Source organism: Anolis sagrei, chromosome 5, assembly GCF_037176765.1.
Source record: "Anolis sagrei isolate rAnoSag1 chromosome 5, rAnoSag1.mat, whole genome shotgun sequence".
NCBI lineage: Eukaryota > Metazoa > Chordata > Lepidosauria > Squamata > Dactyloidae > Anolis > Anolis sagrei.
In genome coordinates, this window is record NC_090025.1 from 171,429,246 (window position 1) to 171,452,046 (window position 22,801).

Consider the following 22,801-nt stretch of genomic DNA (forward strand, 5'->3'; position numbering starts at 1 on the left):
TCGTGTGAATTCACTGCTGCTAGAAAACTGCTGACTGAGAACTTTGGCAGTGCTATCTTTTGTATTCACCGAACAGGAAAAGCAATGGAGTCATTTTGCCATATTGGCCCTGCCAATATAGACAGGGTCCTAGTTTAGAGGTGTTCTGTTAAATTGTTGATTGTTGATGTCAACAAGTGTTGCTAGTGCTATCTTTTAATTGGCCCCAAAACCGTGCATTTAACAACAACTTGTGTGCTAATACTGGGTTCCGTCCAATTTTGTTTCTGCTCTGCAAACAGAAAAGAAGTCCCACAGATGGGAGGGGGCTTTCTGTTCAATAGTTACCATGCTGAGCAAAATTAAAGCGAATCTTTAGTTCTGCCACATCTATCACTCCCTGGAAACAAAGAACTTTACCTCTAGTATCTGGGGGTGCATGAATACTGCAGAATTAATGCAGTTTAAAACTACTTTAATTGCCATGCTCTGTAGTTTGCCTGAAAGTCTTCATCAATCTGCAGCTTCAGTACATTGTGGGCAGGAGAATTCTGTCTGATTTGTTTCAGTCTGCTGTCCACATGGTGTACCACTGCAATTCCCTTTTGTACTTCATTGATGAGTGCAGGAAAACGGAATGGATCTGGCCCAATTCATCTGCACCACCACTCCCAAATGGCAGCAAAACTATGTGAGATCATCACAGGTGCCCCATACTGGTATCAGCAGATGCGCCCACACAAACAGGAAAAAGGAATGGAGATCAAATGTGACTTATCCAAAGTCACTCAATTGGTTTTCATGGTTGAGCAGGCATTCAAGCTCTGGTCTGCAGAGTCATGGGTCTTCATCACATTGAGGTCCTGAAGCTGGGTGACAGCGGGGGAATCCGTGGGGCAATGTTTCAAATCTGTAAGGCAGCAGAGTAAACAGTTGCTCCATGCCCCACATCACCTTCCCCATCACATGGGGAAAGCCGTCGCTGCCCAGTTTCCCCTTGAACTGTCCTGGCTTATTCAATGAGAACACGGGCTGTCACCCATGTTTTGAATTCTTCCTCTCAGCATGCTTTCAACGTGGAGCCAGCACAGAACCCTGCCAGAAGTGGTCCTATGTCATGTGATGGGCTCTGACAAACTCTGTACTGCCTCCGTGTTGAAAGCGTCCTACAATGGGGCAAAAGCCCCAAGTGATGAGGCCTATAATAGTCTAATGGTCACATGACTACACCACATTGGCTTTCTTGTGATAGAATATATGGTGAGTGGAAAATTGTTAAGCTATGAGCGGAAATTATCTCCAGTAGTAAATTAGCAATAGACTCTATGTTTGTGAATGAATTACCTAACAGAAATTTAGCCACTTCCCTATATTTTTTTTCTTAAGAATCACTATTAAAGACATAGGCATACCTTCAGTCCACATTGCTCTCTCTTTATATTATTCCAGTGTTCGTTTTTCAGATAAGTTGTGTTTGAAAGCTGGTCTGTTCACCTATTCCCAGCTGCCCTTTGCTGTTTTTAATGGACAACATAGTTTCAACTCATCTGCAAAAAATCAACTCTAGTCTTTTAGTTTTTGGTACAGAAATGAAATATTCCTGCCAAGTCTTTTTCTGGCTGATAGACAAGCATTGACTAGCAGCCAGATTAACATTACCCGACTACTTCTTTTTTGACATAAAAATAATACTAAATTACTGCTTACACAGAGAGAATATTTTCCTAAAATCTTTTAAAGTGTGCCTTCCTCTTTTAATTCTAAAAAGTCTCTGAAATCATTGAACATTTCACTTTCAAAGTCTCTGAAATCATCTTAAGGTACTGAAATCATATTAAGATACTGAACCATACAATGAAGTTTTCATGTGCTTTGGATAAACTGTATAAAACATTTTTGCATGGTATATCTAAGAATCTATTCACAAGAATATGCCTCTATTTTGTACTTTCTAAAACCGCTGCCAAGAGACAGGGAAAGAACTGGGAGGAGAAACTCCTTTGCTCCAATAAACTGATAAATAATTTCCTACTGATAAGTTAGAATATTTTTCATGTTTGATTCAGCTCCTTAAACCAGTCCAATTCCCCTCAACTGCAAACTGGTTCTATCTGCCCCAGACCGATTAGGGGATCTGCCCCTGTGTCCTCATAACAAGACATTTTAAGATTAAATTCTACAGGACAGGACAACTCTACAGCAATATAACACAGACTTGTCCAGTTACCATAAATCAGATTGGGTAATAATAGAATCTGAAAGTTCGAAGGGCTCACAAGGGCTATATAGTTCAAATCCTGTCATGCAGAAATACACAAATAAAGCATTTCTGGAAGATGCTCATCCAACATCTGGTTGGGGACCTCCAAAGAAGAGTCCACCACCCTTTGAGGCATTCTATTCCAATATTAAACAGCTCTTACAGTAAAAAAAAAGTTCTTTTTAACATTTAGGTGAAATCTGTTATTATTTCAACCAAATGGTTCTCATTGTAATCTCTGAAGCAACCGAAAATAAGCTTGTTCCATCTTCTACTTGGCATCCTGTCAGATATCTCATGATAGTTATCATGCCATCTCTCAGTCTTCTTTTCTCCATGATAGACATACTCTGTTCCCTAGGATCCTTCTCATGGAGCTTGGTTTTCAGACTTTTGATCATCCGCCTTGAACACTTAGGTCCTCTGTGGGGCATCTGTTCCATTCTGCCAGAACTTGAGTGGCAACCACCACCTTGAAGACGTTTTCATCGGCTGCCCCAAGACTGTGAAATGACCTGCCAGAAGAGCTCTGACAGCTAGATCAGCTATTGCCATTTAAAAACCATCTAAAGACCTATCTCTTCCAGCAGGCCTACCCAGCCATTCTTTAAGCATGAGTTTTAAACTCAAGTCCTTTGTTTAATCTCTGTTTTGTGTATCTTAATATGTATTTTATAGAAATACATTTAATATGTATCTTTTATAGAAATAGATTTTAATATGTGTTTGTGGTGTTTATCAATGTTTATGTGTTTAAATTATTCTGTAACATTATTCTGTGCCTCGAGGCGGGTAAGAATTATTATTATTATTATTATTATTATTATTATTATTATTATTATTATTATTATCCTTCTCTGGATATGTTCCAGTTTACCAATAACCTTGAACTGTGGTGCCCAGAACAGGAAGCAATTTTCCAAATGAGATCTGACCAAAGTGGAATAAAGTGCATTAACACACTCTTCAATCAGGACAGTATCCTCCTGTGAGGATTCGCTTTTTGAGTTGCTACATCATACTATTGACTCAAGTTTAGTTTGTGGTCTACCAACTGAACTGCATAAATGAATGAGTATTGTAAAAAATATAATATGTTTGTCTACCAAATTACTATCTTCATTCAGATAAACATATTTTTAAACACAATTCAAGAATGTAGATTTGTAGCTTCTAAATGGAACAATGCTGGGCTACAATATTATACATTTGTACTTGAGAATTCAGTTTATGGAATTCAGTAGATCTGACTTCTGAGTCAACATGAATAGGATTATGCTGTTAATATGCACTGTGAGCTTAGGTCATGATTATATTAAAAAGAAGTGATATATTCTATATTTATTAGGCAAATCATTGGAATGGGGATCAGCAACAGGTGAAGGCTACCAGCTTCATTATCTCTTTGTGGGATTCTGAGAGTCTACCAGAAGGCAGGATTCTGAAGTACAAAATGAAGCATAGGGTGTTTGAGGATGTCCCATTCATAGGGATACCAAGATGTTTGTTTATAAAGCTATTGTCCTTCCAACTCAATTTTATACTCACAAAACATGAACCACCTAAAAACATCATTCTCAACTTCTGGAAGTCAACATTTTCTCTGAAAAACTCTTGAAAAGACAGCATTCTGGAAGAAAAAAGACCACCAGCATTGAAGTGATGATTCTCTGTCATCAAATGCACTATACTAGCCACACCGAATGTCCAATCTCCATATCCAATCTCCATCTCTGCTCTCAATTTAAGAACAAAAAATGAAATGTTGGTGGACAAAAAAAAAGATGAATTTAAAATTAACTTTAAAAAAATGTAGTATAAACACAGAGAACTGGGAAATCCTGGCACTTGAACATTGTTTTTGGAGGTCAGCTGTTACCAGTGGTGCTATCGATTTTGAAGAGCCACCAATAAAGGGCAAAAGGAAGAAACATGCCATGAGGAAAACACATCAAGCAAATCCTTGTCATGACCTCTTTCCATCTGGAAATTTATGTCCTCAATGTGAAGGACTATGTGGATCAAGAATAGGTCTTCACTGCCCTCTATGGACCCACCACCGTGACTCTACCTCTGGAAGACAATCATATTGTATTATATATATCTTGTAAGCTGTTCTGAGTCCCCTTCAGGGTGAGAAGGGTGGCATATAAATGTCGTAAATAAATAAATAAATAGTCAGCCACAAGTGATCACCTACGATGATATGTGCTTCCAGCTACTTGTATCTGTATGAAACCACTGGGAAAGTGAAAGCTGTAAGAGGGAATTTACGGATGACATTTTATCCAAGAACTTTACAATACAAATCATTCGTTGGTGAATCTCATTAGGTGTAAAAACAGTAGCATTAGGTGTAAAAACACTAGCATGTGTTTATACACAGACAGGGGCATACAATGATCTTTCTCCAGCCATCTGGCGACTATTGGTTCCATGTCCCTGCCTATATGTCAAAGTGAAAACTATGCCATAAACACTCTAGACTGAGGTTCACTGGAAGTTTCTCTCAAAATTGAACATTTCTCTTTCAGAATAGCAATGGCATAACAGACCGTTTGCAAAACAGCATGACTGAATTTTGTAGTATAACATTTTAGTTTGACATTATTAGTATAACAATTTATGTTTACTTGTTATTTTTTTTCATTGTTTTCAGGAGCAAACATGCCATGGGGGCATTTAGAAAGGAAGTCCTTGTGTTTCTTAATTTCAAAAAAGGAACAAATAGCATGACAAGCTTCAAAACTGCATTTCTAGTTCTACCAAGTTAACTTTGTAGGGGCTCTGTAACATAGTATATCATTAATTTTAGAAAGTAATTTTCAAAGCAAATGGAAAGTGTTCATCTCTTGTATAAAGTTATGAAACCATGCTGCAGTTTGGGTTTTGTTGCTGTGCTGTTGTTGACTTAAGAAGTTTTTAAACAGAGCCTAGAGGCCATTTTAATTCCCTAGAGCTGAAGGTAAATTCCATATTTGTGCATATTGTGATCTTAACACAAATCAAGAGAACCACACTCAACTATTAAAAATATTTTAAAGGTACATGTGATATAATTAATGTAATGTTGTTTGGTCCTCATATGTTTTATTACATATTCAGAACATCCAGTTCTTGTAAATAATTTCTGTTTGGTGCTTTGTTTCATCCTGGAACAGGAGAAACTGGAACAAGCATTATATGTCACAGGTTCAAATAATCCCTATATTTTTAAAGGCACACACACCCTGCCACCACTCTTAAACTAGGAGTAACCCACCCCCCCACCCCCCACACACAAACATTTTTGACCTGTGAGCACATTGATGGGGGCTTTTGAAAGATACAGAATAATTTCCTAGAACAGCCTTATAGTGGAAATATTTTATTGCTCAGAAGCCACTAACTGCCTTTTAATAGATAAGGACTATACACGATTAAGTCAGAGGAGAGAGAATTGCAAAGTACAGTTTTTTTGAGTTGGAAAGGTTGAGCAAGTATCTTCCAAGAACACAAAGCTTTATAATAATTGATTTCTTTATAGACATACTTTGTTTAATAATGATTTATGTAAGTTGAGTACTTATTAGTAATGGGCATAAATATCCTAAAGGCACCAAATCCATTAAAATCAACAAGAGATGTAAAAAAAAGTGTAACAACTGAACTTAATCATATCCACAAGCATTTCATTACCTGACATCAGAAATTTGTGGTAGCCTAAACACCAGCTCCCACCTAGTTTGGAAATTAACAAAATCAACCCTGGTTAGTGCTTGGATGGACGACTACCATCAAATGGCAGGTTCTTCAAGTTATATTTTCAAGCCAGTATGAGTCCCTCTACGGAGGTGAGAAGATCGGGATATAAAAGTTTTAAATAAATAAATAATAAGGATGGAACTGACAAAACTACCTCTGAGTATTCTTTGATTAAGAAACCCCTATTTAATTCATGGGTCAGAAGGAGACTTGAAGATGCATGCAAACTGAAGTGTGATTAACTACATTTGATAAAAATATATTGTACAGATTCCATGTTCAGCATTTACCAATATTATCTGTGAGCTTTAGAATCTATTCATGTTAAGATCAGAACAAATTCAGTTGGATGGATCCCACGAAGATGATATTCTATAATTTACTAGTTCCTGTTGTCTACAAACCTAATTCTTTACATACTCCAGAGACTCATTCCATTCTATACTGCTGCAGTTAAAACTGCTGTGGTTTGATATATGGCCACAATCTTACTGTATTTCTGACTCAGAATAATATTATAAGTCACAAAATAATACTGTTACAGAGACCAGCGGTCATTTTATTAGTTTTTACAGACTAAGAAGACTTAAACACAGGTCTCTGTCAACCAGAAACTATTGTAATTTATCATCATTTAGATCAGTGGTTCCCAACCTTTTTTTTTTGACAAGGAACCACTTTGACCAGGGACCACTCTCCAACATTAGTATCAAAAGGGTAACAAATCTGTTTTTGGTCAACTTTAGATTCAGTTTGGTTATTTGGGGTGCATATTCAGAAAATTGCATTGGATACATCACATCAGCTCTACTTTCTGATACAGAACATATGCCATCCAGTAGACACCATATGCTCACCCACAGAAAACCATATTTAATAAGCCTCGGCACTATAAGAGGGTTTTGCGAGACTAGTAGCTCTCATTTCAATGGTGTAGCAACAGTGAGGCCGCGAACCATATTTTAGTTCTTGCGGACCACTGGTGGTCTATGACCACAGGCTGGGAATCACTGGTTTAGATTATATATTTTGAGATGTGCACACTGAGAGAAAATGAGCTGTGAAAAAATATATGTGCTTTGACTACACATTGTCTCAACAAGTTTAAAACATCAGTAATTTTTGAATGCCTGTTCAGCAAAAACATTGGAAGGAAGGAATAAAGCAGGGAGGGAGAAAAGGAGGAAGCAAGCCAACAAGCAACCAAGCAAGCCCAACCTAAGTTATAAATAATTGCTGTCAATATTAAACTATATCATTTATTCATTAATCTATGTGGCCAAAGGGGGGAAAAACATTCCCGAAAATCATGAGTAAGAAGTCATGTAGAAAACTAGCTTATCTCAGGCATGACATTTTCAACTCGACAAAAGTATCCTGCAAGGTATCGAAAATGATTTCTTCTTTACAGTAATGTTCTTCTGATAGCAAAAAATTGTGTTCTCGTCTATCTTTACTAACTGGAGACAGCTCTAAAGTGTTTTAAGGTGCAAAACTGTATTTGAAAGGCAACAGGAATCCTGACACTAATATATGTCACATAAAGGAAAACACTACTTGTTTGATTTAATTTCACTTTGAAAAAGTGGCATCTTTTAAGCATGTCACTACCAGAAGCCATTTTGATGGAATAAATCACCAGAAATCTGGAAAGTAACAAACAAGATGGACATGTTTTTGATTAAATATGACCTTAAGAATCAAAATATCTCAACAAGATAATATTTCATTCATTGACTTTGTGAAATTTTATTGCTCTTGTTACACTATTGTTTACCAGCTAAGTATCTCTTAACCAAAATGCTTTGGACCAGAAGGACTACCAAAAAGGCCCTTTCCCATATTTCTCACCAAATGTGCTTGAGTACATGGTGGAACAGAGAGAAAGTCAATCGTAAATGTCTACTAGGTTAATAGCAAGAGATACGGTCCTTCAGATAACCTACAACAAAGCTATATAGGCCTTTGTAGGTCAAAACAAATATGTGCTGGCAGCCAATGGAGCTGCTGCAACCGAGATGTTCACTCCCTGTAGCCGGCCCCAGTTAGCAATCTGGCTGCTGCTCCTTGGACCAACTGAAGTTTCTGAGCACTTTTCAAAGGCAGCCCCATGTAGAGTGCATTACAGTTATCCAACCGGGATATAACCAAGGCATGTACCACCAAGGCCAGGTCGGACTTCTCCAGCAACGGGCATAGTTGGCACATTAGCTTTAGCTGTGCATAAGTACTGCTGATACCCGGGCTTCTAGGTTCAGAGTTGAATCCAGGAGAACCCCCAAAATGCAAACCTACATTTTCAGGGTGTAACCCCATCTAACACAGGCTGAATCCCTATTTCCAGATCTGTCTTTCAACTGACCAGGAGCACCTCTGTCTTGTCTGGATTAAGCTTGAATTTATTTGCCCTCATCCATTCGATTACAGCTGCCAGACACCGGTTTAGCACAGGAACCGCTTCCTTAGAATTAGACTAGCATGTCTGGAGAAACTGCAAGTCGCTTCTGGTGTAAGAGAATTGGCTGTCTGCAAGGACGTTGCCCAGGGGACACCAGCAAGTTTGATGTTTTGCCATCCTTGAGGGAGGCTTCTCTCATGTCTTTGCATGGGGAGCTGGAGCTGACAGAGGGAGCTCAACTTGCTCTCCCGGATTCGAACCACTGACTTGTTGGTCAGCAGTCCTGCTGGCACAAGGGTTTAACTCACTGTGCCACCAGGGGCTCAATTAGGTGGAAAGGACTAATAGAGTTGGTTGTCATCTGCATATAGACTTTAATTTTGGATTTGAATTTTATTATGGACTTGAGTTTTGGTTTGTACCTTTGGACTTGTTTTAGGAACTCTAATAAGTCAACTCTTGGCACCTGACTTTTGGACTGCAAACTTGGCTACTGTTTCTTCTTGCTCCCGACCTGGCTTGCTCCCGACTCTCTGCATTAAAAAAAAATATGATCTTGGCTCATCTTGTATTTGTTTGATAAAATTTAGTCCTTGGTATCGGGAGAGCTCTGGAACACAACAATCATTTATGTGAAGTATTTTGGAACCTGGAATTCCAGGTAAGACATAGTCCACTTTTTTTTTCGTTTCTTGGAATAAAACAAATTCACTATTCATTGCAACTTTGCAAACATTGGTAACAGTGCTGCAAAGATGTATCACAGACAACCTAAGTCACTTTCTGCCTTAATTCAATCCCAGTGCTCCCAGCATTGCTGCTTTATGGGGATGTTAGCCAATTAAACTAGCAAGTGCTCCAAAACAGTCACCTGTTGACAGAATGCTTAATTTGACCTGGCACTTACCAGAAGATACTAGGTACTGCTATTATACACCTTGCAGGAACTGTAAACTCTATTCTCTTTTCCCCATAGAGTCTTTGGAACATTAACTTAGGGGTCAGCAGAAATTAATGTTTTCTGCCAAACTACTCTGTGACAGTGAACTCTGAAATGGATAAGCCTTCCCTCCTCATGTTTTTGGAGCAAATCCATTCCAAGGCATTTTTGGTGGCTGAGAAGGAAGTAGCAGCAACTCTTTTAATTCTATTAACCAGGCTGCCAGTTCAATGTTATTTCAGGGTAGGCAATGAGTCAGCATTTCCTGTTGCACCCAATTAAAATGGGTTAATTCTGTGGGCAGAGGATAAGCCAGGTACCACCACATCCTTGCTTTGCCTTATGATACATATGGCCCTGCATCTGGGGCCCCATTAAGACCTTCCACCGCTGTTGAATCTTCAAAATAAGTTAACATTACCATACATACAATCCCTCTTCTTCAGGGAATTGCACCATGGAATAGATACAGGGTACGTCTACATTGTAGAATGAATACAGCTTGACACCACTTTAATAGCCATGGCTCAGTGCTATAGAATTAAGGAAGTTATAGCTTTACAAGGTCATTAGCCTTCTCTACCAAAGAGTTCTGGCGCCTCATCAAACTACAAATCCCAGGATTTTATATCATTGAGCCGTGGCAGTTACAAGTGGTGTCAAACTGCATTTATTCTACAGTGTAGATACACTCTAGACTGCAGCAACTCTTCAGTTATTGATGTCTTTTGCAGTTTAGATGACAGACTGCCAACACTTCCATGGAAAGTTTAAGCCTGAACACTCGGATTTAACGGCAGGTATTGAGTTATGAATAATTTAACTGAAATTAACTGAGATACTGCACTTTTTACAAAAAATTGTAGAGCTACAGAAATGCACGAATAAATACAAATATTTCTTCCTTCCATTAGATAGTTTATTAATTCTGTTTCCGCCCCCTCACTTTGATTATTGGCTGCTGTGGGGAAGATTCAAAATTTGAATACAATTAAATCTCCTTCCAACTTTACTGTATTAAAATGATATTTCATTCTTTCCCCTCTTCCGACTACATGCCTTTCAATATGCTTGGCAATACAACCACATATGAAGAATGCTGCATCTGCAAATACTATTAGTTTATAAAAAAAATTCCTTGCACTGTGATGTTATAAAACTAATTTCTTAATGTGTGTTTTTCCATGTTACATGACCAAAAAACCCTCCAAAATTTTCTTTCCTCTACTTAATGATAGTTTAAACTCAGCTGTTTTGGACATGTCTAAATAGTGCTCCCCGGTCCAAATAAAATGTCAGCCTAGAGCTGGTTTTGAATAATCACTACAGTCTACTATAGTTAATTAAATTACCAATTAGGCATGCCAAGACATGCAGAGCTCTTACCTATAGGCTCTGTCCCCAATAACGGAACTGTTGACTAACTTGATATTTCTTGATCCCTTCTTTCAAGATGACTAAGCTCACTGTAATGCTCTGGCAATATCATGAAAAGGCATGACTCACTTGAGAAGAAAATAATGCTTGGTAAGGCAGAAGGAAGATCACATTATAGGTGAATAGACAGAATCAAAGAAGCCATGGTCTTGAGTCTGTGAGTCTCGAGCAAAGCTGTTGAGGATAGGGTGACTTGGAGGTCTCTCATTCATAGGTTTGCCATAGGTCTAAGTTCATTTGATGGCAGTTAACAACCCTATAGTGACCCTCTTTCCCTCCCATCTTGGATGGAGCTCCAGTTGTTGGGCCTGCATGCATTTTGCTTAATTTTGACCCACTAGTTTGACTGAACAGATATGCACCCTCATTAATGGTTGTCACTAAACATCCCTGATGCATCTAATTTTAGGTCCACTCCTACTAGAATGAAAAAAAACTTTAACAAAGACCAACATTCCTGTTTATACGTTGAGGGGTAGGAGATAGATGACTGTGTTTTAAGCTATTTTGAACAAATATCACCAAGTAGTTTTAGCTGCAGATGGTTTGAGTTTTAAACTGTATTTTTATTTTATTTTAAATGTTGATAGTAGTTGTTTTTATAACTTTTATGTGATATTGTTTTTATACTCATGTACTGTTTATGTTATATACTACACTTGTAGTGCCTTGTAAGCCGCCCCAAGTCCCTTTTGGGACATGGTGGCAGAATAAAAATAAAAATAATTATTATAATAATTATAACAACCACCATGTCAGACTACACAGATAAGCCATTGAAATCCACAAGCATGTGGACAATTTCAACAGAAAGGAAGAGACTATGAAAATGAACAAAATCTGGCTACCAGTATTAAAAAACTCTAAAATTACAACAGCAAAACAACAGAGAGGAAACAAAAAGGCACATATTAACACCTCCCAGCAAGAGATTTTCCCAGGCTCAGGCAGGCCTTCAAATGCTAATGAAGGTGATCAGCTGAAACATTCACACCTAACTGCAGCAGGGAAGAGCTCCTTGCCCCACCCCAGCCATTCCACAGATATATTGTCCTAATTCCAACAGACCTCACTACCTCTGAGGATGCTTGCCATAGATGCAGGCGAAACGTCAGGAGAAATGCCTCTAGAACATGGCTCTATAGCCCGAAAAAACCCACAAGAACCTAATAATAATAATAATAATAATAATTAGTAGTAGTAGTAGTAGTAGTAGTAGTTGTAGTAGTACAGAACAATATATAACAAAAGTATGTGAATTATGAAGCAAAAAATAACAATATTTTCAATTTTTCATTAGCTGTCCAACTTTTCTCAGGGAGTTATTTTCCTCAAATATATAAACAATTCCAAATAGGCGCTTAATAAATCATTACCAAATATTAAGAATTTTCAGGATTCAAGTTTACAGAAGGAAATGAGGCTGTTTTTCCATTGTCTGTTTTCCTCTTCCATTCACATATATGATTACAGCAGTTAGGTCCTATCTACATTAGCACAAATAATCAGGGTGCAATGTAATTAGTGACACACTCATAGTATAAAAGCAATCTGGCATCATATTAATGGTCCACACATGTCTTCTATGCAACTGCAAATGAAATCAACATGACCTACCCCTCAGGTCAACTGAAATTATTTCCAGGTAACTGGGTTTTGAGTCAAACATGCCAGGTGGTTTGAGCGGACTAATATTTTAAGTTGTTCACAGCCACTTCATAGTTCTATTTCACTTCCACATTAAATTTTGTAGCATAAAATGATAGCAAATGACCTCTGTTAGATATGGGAAACAGCATAAGAATTATTATGCAGCATCATGTAAAGCAGTGGTTCCCAATCTTTTTTTGACCAGGGACCACTTTGACCAGGGACCACTCTCCATCATTAGTACCAAAAGGGTTACAAATCAGTTTTTGGTCAACTTTAGATTCAGTGTACTTATTTGGGGTGCTGATTCATAAAACAGCATTGCATAGGCCACATAAGCTCTAGTTTCTGATATAGAACACATGCCATCCAGTAGTCACCATCTGCTCACCCACAAAAAACCATATTTAATAATCTAGAGCTGATGTGGTAGTAGTAATCTTTCCTGGGTAGTTAGTCTCTCCCCTCCTGACATCCCTGTTATGACAACCATGTGGCAACACGAGGGACTGATTTTGCAAGACCAGTCTTGTCGCCACATGGTTGTCATAACGGTGAGGCTGCGGACTATATTTTTGTCCTCGGGGACCACTGGTGGTGCACAGACCACAGGTTAAAAACCACTGATATAATGTATTGTCGAAGGCTTTCATGACTGGAATCACTAGGTTCTTGTGGCACCTCACTACCTCTGAGGATGCTTGCCATAGATGCAGGCGAAACATCAGGAGAAATGCCTCTACTAGAACATGGCCCTATAGCCCAAAAAAACCCACAAGAACCTACCACTGATATAGTTATAACATCCAGCATTATTGTTATTTCAACAGTAACCAGAAATTTTCCCAGAAGCTAACAAGTAAGAGCACAGTGATGATGTGCCTTGATTTCTCCCACAGAATTTAATAACTAAACAACGCATTGGATTTGACAAGGGACTATGGCTAAATAAAAGTGACAAATTAATCCTCTGTGGATTTTTCTAAACCTATGAAAGGATTAGGGATAATCATTATACCTTCTAGGAGCAAATTTTCTTTAGTTAAAAGGGAAGTACTTATTTTTATTTGTTCCAAACTAATTGAATATCAAATTAATTTCAGTGACTTTGAATTCTAGCGATTTAAGGAGAGGAAGTGACAGGGGATTCTATGCGATTTGTCCACATTATTAATGATTTTAAAGAACATTTAGCATAGGCATTTCATTTATGAAACATTATGGTCTGTTATTTTCACATTACAGACAAGGACCATTTCCTCATTCCTTGTTTCCTCTCATGACCAAATTAGTTTCCTTTCTGATATTTTCTGAAGTGGGAATTAATGTCCACTTCAGAAAGAGAAGTAGTTGAGGCAAAAGAAGTCGTCATAAATTATAATCTCCTGCAATGTGTGATATAGTATAATCCCAAGTATATTAAAAAGTCACCAGTGGTTTAAAATAAAAGAAACTTAATAGTGTACGGAGGGTCACCCTCTTCACAAATGGCCATCTTACAAATGGTATAAGCCATTCAAGTGGTACCTATTCATCCCACATACTATATAAACATAGCATTTTTGTAACCAAACATAACATCTCCTTCCAATAATATTTGAATTTCATTCACTTCCATGCAAACTCGAATGCATGAAAGAATGTATAGCTCATTCTACACATTAGTGCTCACTTTCTCTCTCTTTTCTCAATGTTTTTTACTTTCAGTTTCAAAGTCTATGCGGAAAGCAGAAGATGATATGCTGCTAAGTACGTTCAGCCTTGGGAAAGTAATGCAGAATGGAGGCAAAGCTGAAAAGTCATGGCCTGTATCGTCTCTTGAACATTATAAAATGGAGGACAGCAATTTTCTGGATGAAGAGGATGGAATCCAAACATTTTCTGTGAGTTTTTCTTTCCTTTTAAAGAAAAGATTTGTCATAAATCTTTACAGAGAATGCCTTGTATGCCAATATATAGTTGTATGCCAATATATATAGTTTAACAGGAGTGGAGTATTTAGCATCCAGAGAACACCAATCTTTTTATGTCAGTATAATCTTCAAATAACATTTTCAATTTTAAACCCTTCAATGCACATTATTTTAAGCTACACTGTTCCTTAGGCTTTCAAAATACTCATTTTGTTTTTAGCTATATCGTTAGTGGCTTAATACAGGATCAGTTAAAAATGAAGCTCTAACCAATTAACAACTATGGAACATGACCTGGAATATGCATACACAAGCCTGCAAAATCTTAAATCTTGGAATTATTTCATACATTGATCTTCCATACATTGAGATGTCAGTTGTTCACCCTCTGATCTTCTGTGTGCCTTAATAATCTGCAATGAGAAGGACACTATATTTTTGAAGAGATTTTTCAGGTAGGATTAGGGCCATTCTACTTTGGATTCTGGCCAGTGTAACTGTGTTCCCTTTATATATAAATTATTGTCTTTTTTATTCAGCATATAGGCTCTAAACATGACAGACCACCACTGAAACTGGGTATTAAGCAGTTTCCTTATTTTGCACGGGAAGGACCGATGCCTTTGTCAGCCGATGCTGATGTTGAAAATAATGAAGTAGTACAAGAAAGGAGAGAGACTGGAGATGATGAAAATTCTGTTAAATTACCTATTGGAAGAAGAGATTTTGACAGTAAGTATAATTCTGAGATTACTTTGATCAAATGATATAACTGGATGATTTTCGTAGTAATATTTGAGACAATGATTTGAACAGCCACTATTTCTTTTTTAAATGGTTTTGAAATCTTAGACTTTATTTCGAAAAAAATCACCCCAAAAAACTTCAAGGATATGAAAACAGGGAAAACATGTTGACATTTAACTAAAATTAAAAATCCAACTGAAATCATTTTATACAAATATGTCAATTATTCATCTTGAATGTTTTTCTTCAGTGCTTAGGTGCATGTTGGGAAGAGTCTATCGACCTTGTGGGCAAGTTTAAATTACTGCCGAAATGCATCATTTAGAAGAGATAAAATAATTTCTTGACATTTCACTGAAGATGTACCTGTGGTTTAAAGTATTCCAATGTATCCATCCAGATCCTGAATATTTTTGTGTCATATTGTCCTCTGATCAATAAGAATTACAGCATGTTATTAAAACTAAGAATTCTGCAAAACTTGTTGATTCATTTCTGCAAACACAGAATACTGTACATATTTTTTTCCACAAACACTCATAAAGGAGATACTAGAGGAATTTTCAGTGTTTAGAAAGTGATGATATATCTATACATTTTTACAATAATAACATTTACAACCGAAAGAACTGAGTTAGTTTTGATTGACCAGCAATCAGTTTATGTTTGGCTAAAGCTTTGCTGCATTTCCTCTCTCTCTTTATGCTGGTATCCAAACTATTCTGGCAACTTGTTGCAGTCTTTGGTCTCTTACTGAGTAAGTGTTGAAGTGATTCATGTTCATTAGCGCTTATGGCATTTTCACTTGTCCTATCCACCTGCTTCCTTTTTGAGTTGTTTCTTGGCTTGCCACTTAGTTTTCCTATTTCTTTACTTCTACTTCCATTCTGTTGGAGATTTCCAGAACTTGTTCCAAGGGCAGCACTTTCAAGATTTGGGTGTGGATATTCTGTTGATTAATAGTGCATTTTAAGGAGGAAAAAGCCATAAATTATTACATGTTTTTTTCTGGTATGCTAGTTATTTACAAAAATATTGCTTCATTATAAAAGAACTAAACATAATCCAATTAAAGAAGCTATTCTACTGAAATCAATAAGCAAATGGTCTTTGCAGCACTTTAACAGAAAGAAATTCATAGCGTAAATTTCATAGATTGTTAAGTCTACTTTGTCAAGTGCTTCGTTTTCTCCATTAGTCTCTAAAGTGCTACAGGATCACTTTGCACACTGATGTTCCAGACTAATTTTGCTCTGTCTATGAATTCCACTGAAACCAAATGTGATAAGGGAACCTAGCCATTCTTTTCAAACAAAATTCCATCAACCATTCCAGGAAACACACAGGGAAGCCACAGTTCAGAAAAGAATACAGGAAACACTAAACCAGTGCATAATGCAAATATCTATTGATCTAAATAAGAAAATTACTCTAGTAATTAGCCACAATCTCTTTAAAAGCCTTTTATTAAAATACTGTCAAAAGGGGGCGACAGCAAAAAGATTTGGACCATGGATTAAGGAAGGCCTAATTCATAGAAAGTAACTTAGTTTGTAAAGTCCCAACTCAACTCAGACAACCATCTAATGACCATGGATGAAGTTATCTGCATTTACCATGATCACAGAAAATGCAACAGTGAACAAAGTCACAATGCAAACTGTTTTGGGAATTAACTGTTATGCTTACAGGAATTGCAGCAAGATGTATCCATTATTGTCAAATTCATATGTAAGACTGCCTTCCAAAAGCACACCTAGTGGTATTTCTGGATCACATACTAAGCAATGATAAATAAGAACATACAAACAATTATATTTTGTGCTATATGGCCATGTTCTAGAGGCATTCTCTCCTGATGTTACACCTGCATCTATGGTAAGCATCCTCACAACCTCTGAGGATGGTTGCCATAGATGCAGGCGAAACGTCAGGAGGGAATGCCTCTAGAACATGGCAATATAGCCCAAAAAAAACTACAACAACCCAGTGATTCCAGCCATGAAAGCCTTTGACAATACAATTCTATTTTGGTATCAATGACAACAAAATGATTTTGAATGCCTGAATGTTTAAAAACTGAAATTAATAAAAAGGACTTTTAAAAAACATACTTGAATGGTGGAGAAGCAAACAGAGGAGTCTTCAAGAATATACATGGGGTTGAATCATATTTAACGAGATCATAATTTATCTCAAATCAAGAATGTCACATGGCTAGTGATCAATTGAAAAAATAATGTACAATTATTTGGAACAATAAAAAACGAAAGCCAACTGTGAAGGAGTTCTTGAAACATGGTGGCGCAACAAGAAGAAAAATTAAATTTTGTGTAGATAAACACAACACTGTTCCACCTTAAATTGTCAACTGTTAGGAGCAAAGTACACAGGAATATCTATTTCCTCAATGTCTTACTTGTCCAGTTCTCAGAACCATCTGACTGATCACTATGCAAAACGATCTTTGGGCCAAGCATTCTAGAAGACCTCTAGACTCTAGAAGAGGTCAACACATGCAAATCTTTTCTACTCATCACAAATGTAGAATTATATCTAGGGGAATGGGGAAGTCTTGAAGGGTTTATTGCCAACTCAACTTACCTTCAGTCAGCTCATCCTGAACAAACAGAGCTGCCAGTCTTTTTGGTGCTGGGTGTACAAAAGATGGGACATGAAATGTGCTGGAGTGCTGATTCTTTGACGCTGTCATCTGGTCATCTTTATAGGTGCAAGCAAACTGTGATCTAATTAAAGGCTGCTTAAGCTATAAAATAAAGCAGATGTATGTGAACTATTCATTCATAAAGACACGGTTTTATCTCTTTGTGGCAGAAAACAGTCCTGCTGCTTTTTTAGCCATTGCCTGTGAAATCTCTCTATATATCCAAGAGGTGGCACATACAGTATTTAATATGAAGGAATTCTCAGAAAATGCAAACACACTAAAATTTCAGAACACTGAAAAAAGTTATTTTAAAAATTCGAGCCTAAATTTTAAAAAATAGCATTCTTCACCTTATAAATGGGACATATTGTACCTGTAAGAGGACAATAATTATGGTATCTATTCTGGGAAGTTTAACATTTGAGATTAAGTGCACAAAACCCCCCAATTTATAACAAAGTTTTTGAAAGAGAAAAAAAACAAATACAAATACATGAAATCTATGAAATCTATCAAACCTTTCTTATACCTATATAAACAAATCACAACAACATACAGTAATATCAAATATGTTATTGTAAAATTTAGTACAATGAAGGAAGGGTCGGTCTCTTTCTTTTAAAACTTTTTATATATTTGCCCAATCTGCCTACCATGGGAACTGATTGCTGCATAAAAGTGCTTTCGTCAGTCTTCAGAAAACAAGAGGAGAGGAGCACACCTGAGCTTCATGGACAAGCTATTCTATAATTTGGGTGAATCCACAATGAAGGCTCCATCTCTTCTTTTAATGCAACTTTGTTTTACTGTCAAAGGGGCACAGAGAAGATCTTAGGTACGGTGGTGGATATAATGATATGGGAGGAGCCGATCCTTTAGGTGACTGGGATCCAAGCCATTCAAAACAGGAATGGGATGTTTTGTTGGGACTAATAGCAGCTACATATTCAATTATGTTTAAATCTTCAATAAGTGATTTTAAAAATTAAGGCAATTATTTTGCTGTTGCTGTACCTTCGGTTCTCTTTCACGTGCTGCTATTTCAATCCGCTGTCTCAGTGCTTTTGGAGAAGTTCCACTGGGTTGTACTGGAGATCTACAGCATAGGTAAATGATATGTAAACAGTGATGGGGACCACAGTATACACTAAAAAGTCTTAGTGGTGTTTTCATATTATGCAGATTGAGAGTACCTGTTTTAAAGGAACAAAACCACTCACTCCAAAATCAGATGTAGTGTATGGCTTTCAACCCCACAATTTATATTGACTTCATGAATTTCATATGGTTTTTGACACTGAGATGTAGTTTGCCACTGCCTTCCTCTGAAATAGTCTACAGTAGCTTGTATTCCACAGCAGTTCCCGATTAAAATACTAACCAAGCCTGACCCTGCTTGCCTTCTGAAAGCACATAGGATCTGTTAAAATATTATTATTATTTTAACAATTTCTTAGTGATTTCTTCCTCAGTACTTCAACTGCCCTTTCGTTCTTTTATTAGATCTCTTCCATGGAGGGCATGATCTTTGGAAGCTTGTTTAGACCAATTGAATGGGCTTTTGGGTTTCCTTCACATGAATAGGAATTCGCTTTTTGAATAATAAGAATGATATGTCATCAAGGGAGGGGGACATCAAGATTTTAAAGATGTTCTGGTGGGGCATGGCCAAAAAGAAGGTTGGACACCACTGCTCTAGATAATAGCAAACACTGTATTTTGAAAATAATTGGGCTAGAAGCATACCTAACATTGGAGATGTAGAGAGGCCCACAAACACTTCCGTGGGAGTATTATTTCAGAGAATGGATAAATGAAAGTGAGGATATCTAAATTGTGGATAAGAGGCCTGTATCATTTAAAAACAAACACCACTTCTGATATGTTTGTTCTAGATCCCAAAAGGATGTAGTTAATTACCAAAAATAGATTTATTAGTCTGATTACAAACAGATCTAATAAATGTGAAATTCCTTCTCCAGCTGTACCAGGAAAGAGTAGCAAGCCATGCCAGTGACTCAAGAATTCAACTTCATTTAGAGAAAGAAATACATTTCTGTCCCACGCCTTAACAGACCAGAATTCAAACAGGATGGGAGCCTTGAATCATGGGCTCTTGCATTCTAATATTGCTTGCCAAGTCATTGCAGCAATGTGCAAGTGCTGGGGAAATTCCACGAAGTTACTGAATTAAGACTACACCTTAAATGTGGAGGTCTCCCTCATATCAACATTACATAAAAGGGACAGCATCTCTTTTCCAGATCAATTACAGTGACTGTGATGGTCTGTTAAATGTTGTAGATTTTTTTTTTTTCATTTTGTAAAATCATAATTGCTTAAACTCAACTAAATCTTCATGGAAGGAATCAGTGCACCAATGGCATTCCCAGTGATTTTTCCAGATGATCCATATGATTCTTGGGCATACTACTACTTCCACAAGTGGGAATGCAGCTCGTTGACCAACTGAATACTGAATTGAGTTCTTCCTTCGCATATAATATAAAACTAACTTTGTATGAGCATGTCTTTTCTGCAAGCAGAATGCCATTAGACAGATCCAGGCCATAAGGAACATCAAGGTTGCTTAATAAACATATTTCATGTAACTCCTAGCAAGGTACAACAGTTTAGACAGTAACCATCTTGGTATGTTCTTCTTCCTTTTCATTCTTTTTCTGTGTTGCATTAACAAAGGGATTATAATAATTTTGTTGGTCCAGAATATTATCACATTTACTTGGTCATTCCAGAACTAATGAATGAATCTGCCTCCTGGGGGATTCACTTATCATAAACATGCTCCACACTTCCAGACTATGAGTGTTGGCCATTTTTTATCTGTATAAGGAATAATTTTTACATAGTAGAGATTGACAACCTGTGACTTTTGGCCAAAATTTTATGCAGCACTCTGCAAGTGATCTATTCAGACATGGTAAGCAAGGTCTGTTTCTACAACTGGGTAGAAAGAGAATAAGAGATTGATACTGTCTAGAAACAATCCACTAACCCTGGCTTATACCCTTGTGCCAAGACAAGAGAAATGTTAGAGGAAGAAATGACAGATGTTTTTGAAAATACACATATTAACCCCCATATAAATGGAACCAATTCAAGGTTTCACTTATTCATGGTTTCACTTATCCACTTATGACAGTGGTTCTCAACATGTGGGTGCCCAGGTGTTTTGGCCTACAACTCCCAGAAATCCCAGGCAGTCTTAGGGCCTCCTCTGTAAGCAACACCTTTTTCTTGGTACTCTATTATTTGCCCCATTGAAAAGGATTCGTTATTATCTGCAGTTTCACAGATCCAGAAATGTATTCCCCATGGATATGGGAGTCATACTGTATTATATACATACACACACAGAGAGAGACAGCCATGGATGGAGCTGGGTTGCACTTTTAACTTTGTGTGTGTGTGTGTGTGTGTGTGTGTGAGAGAGAGAGAGAGAGAGAGAGAGAGAGAGAGAGAGAGTGATTTCACTTTAGAGCATGCAGGGTTATCTAACAAAACAGGAGGAAAAAGAGGGAAGAGCAGTGGTGGTAACACTGGTCACTGACCTTGAAAGCTAGCACAAGGAGATAACCCAGGGATAGTTGCTTGGTCCTTCAACCTTCCTGAAAATGGGGTGTCAGAAATCAAACCATAAACAGAAAGGGAGAAGTACAGAAATTGTGGAGACAGCTGGCCATTTTGGCTCCAGCTCTGTCTATCATTGGCTTCAGCCTGATTCACCACCTAAACGCTGCCACCAACACAAACAAAGATTTAAATAATCTGTCTTCAAAAAATAAGCAACTTTGTTCTTATCTCTATTCAGCACTTGCCTAAATAGCAAGATGGTAGAAGGGAATCCAAATTCTTCACCAAACAACAGTTGAGCTTTGCTGTTCGGAGGAGGACTGGCAGCTGCTTCATCCAGAAGAGCCAATAAAGCTTTCACAGTATCTCTGCCACAGTATGCAGTTCCATGGTTTATAGAATGCACTTTGGGCTGCAATTAAATATTGATTATTAGATTCAATAAGATTATGCAGAATTACTATACTATTATACTATGATGTTTAATAAGATTACATAGGAGGGATCTGAATACAGAGTTACACCAAGCATGGGCAAACTTTTTTGCCCTGAGGCTGCACTGCAGGCCTGGCTGGGAGGGTCATGTCAGGAGGGAGGGGGTCAGCACATGCTGGGCAGGGAGAGCCTGAGAGAGGGTGGGGTCTGGGCAAGGCCTCTGAGCATAAGGACAGGGCTACTCGCCCCATCCTTATGCTGGTAGGAAGGTGGGAAATGCAGCGACTGCCCCGATTCTCCTCCCCTGATCCTCTGGGCATTATGCCGGGAGGAGGACAAGACAGGCAGTGGCTGAGAGTAATCCAAGGGGGCTCCCAGCCACCACGTGCCTTCCTCGAGTCATCATCCCAGCATAAGAATGGGTCCACTTGCACCATCTTTATGCCGGGAGGAGAAGGAGAGTGAGACACAGGGTGGCTGAGAGTGTTCCAGAAGACGCTTGGCTGCTAAATGCCTTTTTCCCTTGTCTTTTTAGCATAAGGACACCATGGGCCGCCATGTCCTTATGCCAAGAGGATAGGAAAAACGAGGCAGGTCCGAGGTAAGCATCCAGGGAGCAGTTTCCAGCCCCCAAGCCTTAGTTTGCCCGTGCCTGGTATACAATGTTAGCTCATCCAATGTAAAGCACTTAGATTCATATGAAGGAAGTACAAAATACATATGCATTTTGATTCATGATAACAAACTTTGTAGAATGAAACATTTCTTTATATTTCTGGTTTGGTTCATAAACAAAAAGTGAACTAATTTATGTTGATTTAATATTACAAATTCGTCCCACCAAAGACCCCCTAAGCCACCACACCAAAGAGAATTCAATAGATATATTTCAATAGGATAAGGGAAGCAAGCCAAGGGTTTTTTTTGAAAAACAGAATCTAAAGAAATTTGGATAGAATACAAAATCATCAAGAATATGCTGCTATAAATTAAACTGTTCAACATTAAATTCCCAAGGAAGTTTTTTTTCACCCAC

The 22,801-nt window shown here is 37.7% G+C and overlaps 2 protein-coding genes across 2 annotated transcripts in view; one reads left to right on the plus strand and one right to left on the minus strand.

The window, feature by feature from the left end:
• The first annotated feature begins 14,024 nt into the window (after window positions 1-14,024).
• Window positions 14,025-15,399, plus strand: PMCH (pro-melanin concentrating hormone). Its single transcript, XM_060776880.2, has 3 exons — window positions 14,025-14,291; window positions 14,861-15,053; window positions 15,319-15,399. The coding sequence occupies exons 1-3, from the start codon at window positions 14,025-14,027 to the stop codon at window positions 15,366-15,368; spliced, it is 510 nt and encodes a 169-aa protein (XP_060632863.2). The 3' UTR covers window positions 15,369-15,399.
• Window positions 15,148-22,801, minus strand: part of PARPBP (PARP1 binding protein) — a 39,106-nt gene continuing 31,452 nt past the window's right edge. Inside the window, exons 8-11 of the mRNA XM_060776881.2 lie at window positions 21,576-21,742; window positions 18,751-18,832; window positions 17,673-17,835; window positions 15,148-16,017 (exon numbers count right to left, since the gene is read on the minus strand). Of these exons, the coding sequence (XP_060632864.2) occupies window positions 15,683-16,017; window positions 17,673-17,835; window positions 18,751-18,832; window positions 21,576-21,742 (747 nt within the window). The 3' untranslated portion in view covers window positions 15,148-15,682. The remainder of the gene's footprint in view (window positions 16,018-17,672; window positions 17,836-18,750; window positions 18,833-21,575; window positions 21,743-22,801) is intronic.